This window comes from Melozone crissalis, unplaced genomic scaffold (assembly GCF_028551555.1).
Source record: "Melozone crissalis strain CALT ecotype California unplaced genomic scaffold, PUWL_Pcris_2 ptg000075l_1, whole genome shotgun sequence".
NCBI classification, from domain to species: Eukaryota; Metazoa; Chordata; class Aves; order Passeriformes; family Passerellidae; genus Melozone; species Melozone crissalis.
Genome location: NW_026535852.1, coordinates 1,652,251 through 1,664,052, shown reverse-complemented (window position 1 = coordinate 1,664,052; position 11,802 = coordinate 1,652,251). Strand labels below are relative to the sequence as shown.

Below are 11,802 nucleotides of genomic sequence, written 5' to 3'. Positions count from 1 at the left end.
CCTCATCCTCAGCCCCCTGTGAACGCTGTCACACTCAGTGGTGCAGAGCTCTGGGAATTTGGGTCCCAGCTGGAAGGAAGGACATGGACAGACAGCAGGACAACCCATTTCTGCAGCCTGTGGTTCTGCTGGGCTGCTCTGGAGAGCACAGAAAGTGGATTTAGCACAGAAACTCTTATTTAAGGGAAGCACTCACTCTGTTGCTGCAAGGGAGAAGTTCCTGTAGCAATTCCTTCTGTCCCATGGAATAGAGGGGGATTCCACTACCTCAAGAAGCACCTAAAGCCCCACCTGAGCCCCTGAGGTCTGGGGAGGCTCCAGGATGGGCAGAGGGATGGAGCAGCTCTGCTGGCAGGAAAGGCTGGCACAGCTGGCATTGCTCACCTGCACAGGAGAAGCTTTGGGCTGAGCTCAGGGCGGCCTTGCAGGGCCTGGAGGAGCCCCAGGAAAGCTGGAGAGAGACAATGGCCAGGGGATGCAGGGACAGCACACAGGGAATGGCTGCCAGTGCCAGAGGGCAGGGCTGGGTGGGATCTTGGCAATGAGGAATTGTTCCCTGGCAGGGTGGGCAGGGCTGGGATGGAATTCCACCCCTGGATCCCTGGCAGCGCCCAAGGCCAGGTTGGACACTGGGGCTGGAGCAGCCTGGGACAGTGGGAGGTGTCCCTGCCATGGCAGGGGTGGCACTGGGTGATTTTTTAGGTCCCCTCCAACCCAAACCTGGCATGAATTTACCTCTGTACAGCCCTGCTCTCACACCTGTGGCCTGCACTGCACAGACTCCAACAGCTTCCAAGGCAAAAGCAAAGGATGAAATGCATAAAATGCACCTTAAATCCTTTTAGGTCAGGCACATCACTCAGGAGTCAGAGCCTTCAGGAATGGAAATCACCTCTGCCCACCAAATAAATTCTGCAGTGTGACAAAGCAGAATGGGCTTGGGAAGAGCCCTTGGTTTGAAAAGGAATTCAGCAGAAGACAGATCAGTCTTATCTAAAAAAGTAGTAAGTGGCTTAAATGACTTTTAAAAGTGGGATTAAAACCCCTCCTCCAGTCTCACAGTTCACTCTGGTTTCACAATCTCCATTTAGCAAATACCTCAGCAAATCAAGTCTTACACAATCTCATTTCAAACTTCTCCCCACAAAGCTCTGGAGCCATCTGCCACATTTGACAGCTCTGAAGTTTGTGAACTCCCCGAGGATTACACCCAGCAGCTGGGAGGAAACAAGGAAACTTCACTGCAGGCTCTGGGCAGATACTGGAGAGCACAGGAGGGAAAATAAAAAACGGGCAGCAACATTAAAATGTGGAAAAAATCTTCAGTCAACACTCACATCTGATGAAAGACAGTTCATCATTAGTTCTGAGGATTCCAAATATTTAAGGGGTGAATATCACTTGCTTCCTAAATCAAATGATGGGAAAAGGCAGAATTTTAAATTAAAATCTCTTATTTCACTGGCCTACAGCACTTCCCAACTACATCCTACCCAAACATTTCCTGCTATGGAGAGCTTTCAAGCTTTCAATTTTGAGGAATTCTGCCAGAACATCAGGCTTAAGTCTGATTTCATCTCCCAAATTTGCCATCTTTATTCAAGGTGTTTAGGAGCATCTCACACCCCAGCATAAAGCCAGGTAGTAAAAACTGAATTAAATATAATGTAATAACTGTTTTAAAACATTGCAAACTGCCTGGGTAACCACACCAATAACAGGAATACATTAACAATTCCTCTAAGGGTCTCTGTATAATTTACTATTAAAGAGATTTCTTGTTATCTGCTTTATTTATTAAGAACCAAACACGTAAAAGTAAGAAAATGGTGCAGCCAACTTTCAAAACAACAGAATTCTCAGCTCAGATCACACATAAAACCAATTTATGAATTAAAAGGATGGACAGAAATGGGGGAAAAAACCCCAACAAAGCTTCAGAATTTGTTCCAAAATCCAGTTCCAAAATCCAGCACCATTTTAGGCAAGATGTGCTCATCTGCAATTACCTGAACTGAAATTTAAACCAGTGACAGTTCTGAGAAGGAAAACACTGCTCAGAAATACCCACTGAGCATCCAGTGTAAATCAAAGCTGCACCCAGCAGAGAACAGAATTACAAATTAAAACTTTAACACCATTTTTTTAAACAAAATCTTAAATTAAACAGAGTACAACTCAGAACTGTACCTCAATCCTAGTTAGTACTTGGAATAAACTGCTGAAATTGTTACCAACTCCCAAAACTTTTTACTTTCCTCTAAAAATCACATGCTCTGCCTAAGAGATCTTTTATTATTTCTACCATTGCCCATATTTTGGTGGTTTAAAGTGAATTAAATCAGTTTGCCCTGGCAAATCCAGCTGAAGCAGCCTGAGATCCTGCCAGCCCCTTTGACCAGGAGAGGTTATTTTTCACTGGCAAGTTTTAAAGGCATTTACCACACTTGAATTACTGCATTTTTGTATCAATATATACATTAAAAAGGGCATGTGGAGCCATAAATAAACACAAACAAAATTCTCTGTGTATGGGAAAGGACAGAAAATGCATTTTCTTGATCACAGACAAATCTCTGAAGAGCATCAAATATTAGAAAAACCTTCAGATCTCAAAATAAAGTAAAAAAGGGAGAGGTCTTGTTAGATTCAGACAGAATTCCTTATCTCTATTTTCCTCTTTGAAATATAAAAGGAATACTTTTATTACTTTTAGGAATAAAAGGAATACTTTTATTGTTTTAGGTAAAACAATCCTTTCAGGAGGAGAAAAAGGAGTTGCTTTTCATATCCAAGATCTTTCCTAAAATCACTCCACAAGAATCTTCCAAGCCATGCAGAAGGGTGTTCAGTGATGAAATTAAAACAACAAAAATGAGTGGGAAAGTAAAAAAATCTACTGGAATTTATTCTACTTTTAAAGGGAAAAAAAATAAAATCCCAGAAGTCCTCAAGGGAAGAAACTGGAGTTTACAAAGTGCAGCACAAGTGTCCTTGTCAGATGTAGATGTTATTGTGAGTTTCACTGGCTGTCAGGAACTTCTTCAGGATCTTTGTGCTTTCGGAGGCATCCTGGGGAAAGGAGGAGAGGATCAGCATCAGCCACAGAGCTGGGACAAAGCAAGAGCTCCCCTGGCCCCATTTTCATTACTCTGAACATCACTTTTACTAAGATAGTAACTAAATTTTATTAGATATTATAATTATATAGTTATACATTATTTATTTAGATTAATCAAAGATATAAATATCACATATTATATCATACTTTATTATATATAATAATATATATACTAATATATATATAATATAGTATATATTATATATTAGTATAGTATAATATATAGTATATATATAATATAATATAATATATACTATATAATACTATATTATATAGTATATAATATAATATTATATATTATATACTATAATATATAACAATATAGATTATATTATATATTATAGTATATATTATATATAATATATAATACAGTACTATAGATATAATATAGTACTATATATTATACTATATTTTATATATTACATTATATTATATTATATTATATTATTATATTATATTATATTACATACTACATTACATTATATTCTATGTAATATATTATATATTATATTAATACTATATTATATTTATACTACATTATATTGTACTATACTATATTATCTATTATACTATATTACAATACATAATAGAATAGAATACATAATAATAGAATAGAATATATAATAATAGAATAGAATATATAATAATAGAATAGAATATAGTAATGTAATGTAATGTAATGTAATGTAATGTAATGTAATGTAACATTATATTTATATTATATTACATTATATCATATCAATATTAACTGAGCAAAACTCAGGTTTTCTGAATGAATTTATCCACAGGAATCTGCAGTGCAGCAAGAAAATGGGATTTATTATTTTGCATTCCTCCTTGCTTGCACATGAGGGGGAAGAGTCTCTGTCATTGTTCTCCTTCAGAGTTTAAATATTTATGTCTTACTCAGAGTTATTCAGCAGAACAGAATGAGCTGCACTGAAAACTGATTTTAGGACTGAAATAAACACCTCAGTACACACAGACCTCTTTGGGCATTGAAATCTGGGTTCAAAGTGTTCTCAACCAACTAGAATTCAATTAAAAACATTTCAGAAAGAGGAAAACATTCATTTTAGGGGCTGCAATGGGAATTTATGGGAGCAATGGGATTTACTGTGAGGGTGGTGGCACACACAAATTGTGGCTGCCTCACCCCTGAAAGTGTTCAGGTCAGGCTGGATTTCACAGCTGCTGGGTAAGTGTAAAAATTTCTTCAGGAATTTGGCCTTGTAGCTCCAAAATGAAGTTATAGGCCAAAATGGGTTATTTTAAGAAGCTTTCCTTCATGCCAGAAGAGAGGCAGATACAGAGCTAGAACAGAGCCATCTGATATATGAATATAAAATGTAAAAAAAATAAAAAAAACATACAACAAAAAGTTTTAAATGAGGCAACTCCAAAGCAAACTGCAGCTTACACAAGCACAAAAACCCCTCCCTGATATATTCATACCATTAGCAGAGCCTGAAAACCCAAAATGAAGTTCTGAAGGAAGCTGCAGAGTGCAATCCCCACAGGGGAACAAACCCAGCAGAATGCAAGAGATAACAACAGACAAAAGCTCCCATTGATTATAAAAATGGAATTTCACCTTGGCTAAACTCTTCAGGAGCTCAGAAGAGAGCAGAGGCTTGAAGGCTTCAATGGTGACTGTGTCCAGCTTGATGACATCGGTGTAGCACTGGTACAGCACTGCAGGGATGCCCCACACCTGGCAGTAACTCAGCACTGGCACAGGGAAAGGAAATCTGTTAAACTCAGCACAAAGGGATCTCTGCTCTGGGTGTAAAAATCAGAATTTTAAACCCATGGGGGTTTCATTACCAGCTCAGGATGCTGACTGCTGGGGCAGCCACTCATCCCCCAGCTATACAAGGAAAATTAGTTAAAACTAAAAATTAGTTAAATGTAGGTGTTTTTTCCTGGCACATACCCTACCTGGAAACTGTACGTAAAAATATAATATAATATAATATAATATAATATAATATAATATAATATAATATAATATAATAATATAATATAATATAATATAATAATTAAAATAAAAATTAAAATAATAAAAAACTCAATAAGATATTTTATTAAATATTTAATAAATAAATAAAAATAAGAAAATAAATTTAAATGTAGGACATCCAGGGAATGAAAATAATAAATAAAACCAGTAAAATATTTTATCAAATATTTAATAAGTAAGTAAAAATAAGAAAAGAAATAAAAATTATAGCAACATCTGCAAAAAACCCAAACAACCCCCCCAAAAAATACCCATCTAAAAAACCCATAAAAAGGAATGTGAATAAGAGAAAAACATCCACTTTTAGCTCCTGCCAGACAAGCTTTTCCATTAGGGATTCTAGAATGAAAAACTCAAGGTTTTTATTAAATTACATAAAAAACTGAATCTAATTTTCCCATGAGGTTGATCAGTGGACCTGTGCAAGCCTCCTGACCTGTTATATACAGAAAGGACTTTATGAGGTTTTACTTTGGGTGCTCAGAAGAAAATAATTCCTAATAAAACTTATTTAATTACTAAGTAAAATTCCTAAAAACCCCCACTGTACAATATGCTTTGTAAGGCAGTACTGGAGAATTTCCCAGTACTTCTGTCCCACACATAACTGGTAAAATGATTTGTGGCTGGTTTGGAAAATTGTCCCTATTTTCCTGAGCAATATATAAGATATGAATCTGTCAGTAATAAATTTTTAAAAAGCTGAATTTTCAGCTTTTCACATTTAAGCAAAAATTCTAATTGCAGAGGGATGTTTCTCAGGGGGAATTGTGTAAATAATTGGAATTGCAAAGTACCAGCAGCAGGAAGGTCCCTCACAATGTTGGGCTGCTCCAGCAGCGGGCAGCAGACCTGCTCCTGGAATTCTTTGGTCTTCAAGGCTTTCAGGAATGGAGACACAAGGGTCAGAGTGGATTCCTGAGTTTTGTAATCAGCTACAGGACACGTGGAAAGGATGGTGACTTGCAAGCCTTTCTTCTGCATGGAGCCAAAAACCTGAAATTCAAAAAAATACATCAGCAAAAAAGTTCTCTTCTCACAATAAAAGCAGAGGAGCCTCAAAGATTCATTTCAATTTCAGATTCATTTCAATTTCAGTCATTTATCTTGAACTCAGGTTTGCAGGACCAAAACCAGTCTGAATCACAACCTTCAGGTAGAAATTTCCCAGGTATTGCTCCTAGGATACAGATAAAAACCCCAAAATAACAGCTGACATATTTACTAAGTCTAGTGATCTTCTGGAGAGGTTTTAGGTTTTCAGCACTTTGAGCACTTAATTTGAAAAAATTAAGATTTACTGCTTTAATTAATGGTGATTGTAAAAAAAAAGAAAAATAGGATTCCAAATAAAAACAAGCAGTTCACTGAGCTGCTTAACATCTGAAATGAAAACTGTGCTCCCTGGATGCCCTACAATATTGTAAGAGACTTTATTTTAAATGCACAGATTTTATTTCATTCTATTCAGGTTGAATTGAGAAAGAGAATCCTAAATTTTCTTTCTCATATCCAAACAACAGAGTTTTGAAGTACACCATCTTCTGGACATTACAAAATACCAACAGGGGAAAAGGAAATAGAGAATTTGGAAACTGTGACAGAAAATTGCCTGTTTCTGTCTGTGTACCAGTCCCAGGAGGGAAGCTGTGCCCTCCCATCACTGTCACTGTGTCACCACTGTGACAGAAATCTGACAGGAATATTCATCAGCCCACAGATTTTCCACTTGTTTTGCTGGGAACACAGGCTGGAATCCATGGCTGCAAAATCCAACCTGTGTGTTCTGGTTTGTCAGTGATCCTTAGAGGAAAACCCACCCAGATGTGAAGATCTGACCTGTGGAGATGGGAGATGCTCAGGAAATCAGGATTTACACACAGAACAGAGCTGCAACTCACATGAAAAGCAAAAAGATTGGCAGCACGTTGTTTCTGCTGCACATTTAAAAATACCAACAACCACAAGATGTAAAAATACTCAGGAACATTGACTTGGTACAACCACACTCCTGCTGTTCAGGAACACCCACAAATGGGGAAGACAACAACCCCCAGCCATCTCTCTTCTGCAATCCCACTTCAAACGAAGTGCAGGAATGTGTGGAATACAGCAAAAATCTGAGGTCTCAGGGTTTTTAAACTTCCAAATGAGCTGTGATCCCCCAGCAAAGCTGTACTGATCTCTAAGCCCAGCTTTAGAATCCCTGCTGCTCCATCAGCTCAGCACAGATTTAAAGGCAGGCAGGGAGCAGACAGACAGCAAGACAAAATAAGCCACACGTCCTGCAGGCAAAGCGGCGACCCAAATCCATCAGGAAAATCACGAGGAGGAACATTCACCCCTTGGCTTTATCTTGTTAAAATCAAAATGATGAGATTTGGAGGGACTTCCCTGAGCCAGCAGTGCTCCTGTACCTGGATAATGCTGGTGTGAGGCCCTGGGAATGTTAAATGTGGGAAGAAACGGGACAAATTCTGCTTGGGAGGCACCTCACAGAACACACCCAGCAGCTCCACAACTGGTTTGGCTGGTGATCCTTTGGCAGCTGGACAAATTGCTGTTGGTTTTTTTTTTAAAGGAAAAATTCGCCCAGAGGTGAAATGCAGCTGAAATAAGGCATGGGAAATGAAAAGCAAAGCAGGAAAAAGCTTTGGGAAGTGGTTAAGGGCCAACAAAAGTGAAACTGTGCAGAAGGAGTGACTGCACTCAGCTGGGAGCTTACAGCACAGAAAGGGATTTCACTGATCCTGCAGAGAGTAAATGGATCTATTTTTGAATATTTAATAAAAGAAAACCACATGGGAAACTTATTTAACACTGTCATGGTTAAAGTATCAGAGAAAAGATCCCCACCCTCAGGATTTTATTACTCCATTTATTTTCTTGCCAGTTTTACCTTCTCAAGCCACTGGAACTGTTGATCCTCAGCCACGTAGCAACTACACTGGCACAATAAAACCTAAAAAAAGGGAAAACCTTGTGTGAGCAAGTGGTTTAAAGGGCACAACAGCAGCCTGTAAGGGTGATGTGGCTGCAGACAATAAATTGTTCAGTTATTTTGGGTTTAACTCTGTTTCAATGAGGATTTTTTGCTCACAAATGCAGTGAAGCCACGAGGCTGTGACATCTCTGTGCTGAACTTCACACAGTTTTAGTTTTAACCCTTCAGATCATTTATGAGATTAACCCATGATCCTGCAGTGCCCTGTTTGGGGGTGGATGAAGTTTCTCTTTTTCAGAAAGCCAAACCACAGAGGAATTAATGCTCAAGTCACTCACTGTGGGGTCTGATATCAATCTGTAGAACAAACAGAAAGAGTCTGTGGGGAGGACATTTGTGCTGCTGGATGTTCTGCACCACTCATTCCACAGCTTCACAACTCCAATCACTTCCCAGCACACAGAATCCAGGATAAAAGATGACAGGAAAGCTGCAAAACCCATTAAAAATAGTGTTAATTTATAAAGAGTAAAACCTCTGTTTTACAAATAAATAGCTGGACTAAATTAGATTATTCCTTTGCAATCTGAAGGAAGAATAACTCATTTTTATCAACTTATTGACCAAATCTAAGAAATATCAGCAATGTGCTAACCCTGCTGTACCCAAATTTAAAAAGATGAAGAGATGTTCAACACATACAGATCCCTAACATAAAAATCACTTGTTCTGAGGAATTACAGCATTACAATCAACTTCAATTTCTTTAGTATTAATTAAGATTGCGAAATATTAGGTCTCTAATACCTTCTGACATAACAGACATAGCAGATTAAAACCAAAACTCACTGAAGCAGCAAGGCAGAACTATTACACTGATTTTAGAAAAAACAAAGGCAAGAGTGTGGCAAACATGTTAATAAATCAGACTCCTGTCAAAAGCTACAGAAGACAGATCCAAAATATCTATTACTATTTTTCAAGGAAAAACCCAAACAAATTAGCAAAGTTAACCTTGATAAAATATAAATGTCACTTCAATGCAAGCAAGACTTCTGGGTACTATTAGATGAAAACTTTTGCCAATTAATAAACAATCCCGGAGAGTTTACCAAACAAAGCCAGGTAAAGAATAAGGGGGGATTGTCCTAACTAAAATCCCAAACTAAAACATACTTCACTTTTTGTATTCAGCTGAAAATACATCAATTTCCAAGAGGAATAAACACCTGTAACAATAACTGTGTTTTACATGCACAGAGGAACTTCAGCTTTCTCTGGACAACTCAGCTGCCTCCAGGTTTAACCTCTGCTGCTAAATGAGGCGCTGCACAGTCAGTAAATAGAGGGGTTAAGTGAAAGCTGGAGAGGGATTTTTCAAAAGGTAACGGGATGACAGGACAAGAGGGAACGAGTTGAACTCAAGGAGGGCAGGGTTGGATGAGATTTTGGGAGGGAATTGTCCCCTGGGAGGGTGGGGATGCCCAGAGGAGCTGTGGCTGCTCCTGGATCCTTGGAAATGCCCAAGGCCAGGCTGGACATTGGGGCTTGGGAATGTCCTGGCACATTTTCACCTCCAATTGGGGCTTGGAGCAGGGAATGTCCTGGCACATTTACAGCCCCAATTGGGGCTTGGAGCGGGAAATGTCCTGGCACATTTCCACCTCCCTGCCACCTTCTGCCTCCCCAGCTTATCCCCCAGCCCAGCCGCTGAGGTTCTGCACGCACCCGCAGCGTTCCTGCCGATGGCCACGATGAACCTGGAGCACACCAGGGACTCCTCAGCACAGCTCCACAGCACTTGGATCTCCCTGGGAAAACAACACAGAACAGCCCGGGCTGGGAGGGACCCACAAGGACCATCCAAACCCAGCTCCTTGCTCTGTAGAGACCCCCAACAACCCCACCATGGGCATCCCTGGAGCTCTGGCAGCCTCGGGGCCGTGCCCATTGCTGGCACTGGGCAGTGCCAGTACCCTCTGAAGGAAGAACCTTTCCCTGATCTCCCCGCGCTGTCGGTACCTTTTCTTCTCGATCTCCCTGCGGATCTCACGGTCCTCGGGCGTCTCCTCCCGCGCCTCCTCCTCCTCGTCCAGGCCGGCCCGGGACGGGGCCACCACCACCTCCCCGAAGAAGGTCGCCATGGCCGCCTCGCGCCTGCGCGGCCCCGCCCTCAGCGCCGGAGCAGGCGCGGGAGGCGCCGGGGGCTCTGAGGGGAGAGGCGGCGGCAGCGCCTGGTGCCTTCCGTACCTCCAAACCTCCCACCAAAGGCCACGTCCGGGCGGGTCTGGAGGTTTCGCAGAGATGGTGACTCCATCGCATCCCTGGGCAGCTTCTTGCAAGGGTTAACCATCCTTTCAGTGAAGAAAATCATGCAGATATCTCATTTAAACCTGCCCCGCCTGACCTCGATGCCGTTCTGTCCTGTCACTGTTCCCTGGAGCACAGCCCGAGCCCCCCCGGCTGTGACAGCTCCCAAAAGAGGATGGAGGTGAAAGGGACAGGAACAAACCTCAGGAAATCCCAGAGTTCCAAAATCCCTGGAGGGGTTGGCAAAGCCCTCCAAGGTCACCAAGTCCCAGCTGTGCGTGCCCCATGGGCACCTTGTCCCCAGCACAGAGCACTCAGTGCCACCTCCAGGGGACACCTGCAGGGATGGGCACTGCAAAGCTCCCTGGGCAGCCCCTGCCAAGGCCTGAGCTCCCTTTCCATGGGCAAATTGCTGCTGCTGTCCCAGCTGAGCCTGCCCTGGCCCAGCCTGAGGCCGTTCCCTCTGCTCCTGTCCCTGTTCCCTGGCAGCAGAGCCCGACCCCCCCGGCTGTGCCCTCCTGGCAGGGCCTTGTGCAGAGCCACAAGGGCCCCTGAGCCTCCTTTGCTCCAGCCTCAGCCCCTTCCAGCTCCCTCAGCCCCTCCTGGGGCTCCAGCCCCTGCCCAGCTCCGTTCCCTGCCCTGGACACGCTCCAGCCCCTCCAGGGCTCTCCTGCAGGAGCAGAACTGGGCCCAGCCCTGGAGGGGCCTCTCAGAGCCAGCACAGAGGGACAATCCCTGCCCTGCTCCTGCTGCACACACAATTCCCCATCCAGCCCAGCTGCCAGGGGCCTCTTGCCCCCCTGGGCACCCCTGGGCTCGTGTCCAGCCCCTGTCACAGCACCCCCAGGGCCTTTCCAGCTCTCCAGCCCCACGGGGTTGTTGTCCCTTGGCCTGGCTGAACCAAAAAGAGCACAGGGAGATCCTGTTGGAATCCTGGATGCTGAGAATTTTAAACTTTCTGTGCTGAAAGGCACAGACTCACAAGAGAACACTGCAATTGACCCAAGGCTGTGGAGAAGACTTCCAAAATTGATTGATAGCACTGGGATTATGGGCGTGTAGTTGGTTAGAAGTGTGTAATATCACAGGGTGGAAAACTTAAAGTTTGGGGTTTTAGAATATAGTAATAAATATGAAGCAAGATGGAGATTTGAGGGCCAAGGCAGGTTGTTCTTCACCTTCTTCTTCCTTACTCTTCATGGGTTTGGGTGGTATTTTGTAATTGGACAGAACAGTCTGCATTGAGGGCTTTGAGGGATCAGTTATTGGGTTAAAAGGGAAAACCATCTAAGTGCCAGTTCTCAGTTGGATAGTTTAGTCTTAAAAGACCTTGTAACAAGAGATTGTTGGCCATTTTGTGCCTTGCTAATGAAAGACTGCTGAACTCATGGTTGTGAGGCTGTT

At 42.1% G+C, this 11,802-nt stretch overlaps 1 protein-coding gene across 1 annotated transcript; it reads right to left on the bottom strand.

The window, feature by feature from the left end:
• Window positions 1–2,746: 2,746 nt before the first annotated feature.
• PSMG1 (proteasome assembly chaperone 1) lies at window positions 2,747–10,244 on the bottom strand. Its single transcript, XM_054290059.1, has 7 exons — window positions 10,111–10,244; window positions 9,817–9,899; window positions 8,427–8,578; window positions 8,044–8,106; window positions 5,942–6,140; window positions 4,716–4,852; window positions 2,747–3,072 (listed from the first exon to the last, which is right to left on the bottom strand). Exons 1-7 carry the CDS (start codon window positions 10,230–10,232, stop codon window positions 2,998–3,000), a joined length of 831 nt encoding a protein of 276 aa, XP_054146034.1. The 5' UTR covers window positions 10,233–10,244; the 3' UTR covers window positions 2,747–2,997.
• Between the last annotated feature and the right edge of the window lie 1,558 nt (window positions 10,245–11,802).

Excerpts from the sequence above, each read along its gene's own strand:
- PSMG1 (XM_054290059.1), bottom strand. The coding sequence starts at position 10,232 with ATGGCGACCTTCTTCGGGGAGGTGGTGGTGGCCCCGTCCCGGGCCGGC. Across the intron at positions 8,107-8,426 it reads GATTGATATCAGACCCCACA|GTTTTATTGTGCCAGTGTAG; the intron begins GTGAGTGACTTG and ends CCCTTTTTTTAG. Across the intron at positions 6,141-8,043 it reads AGTTCCAGTGGCTTGAGAAG|GTTTTTGGCTCCATGCAGAA; the intron begins GTAAAACTGGCA and ends TTTGAATTTCAG.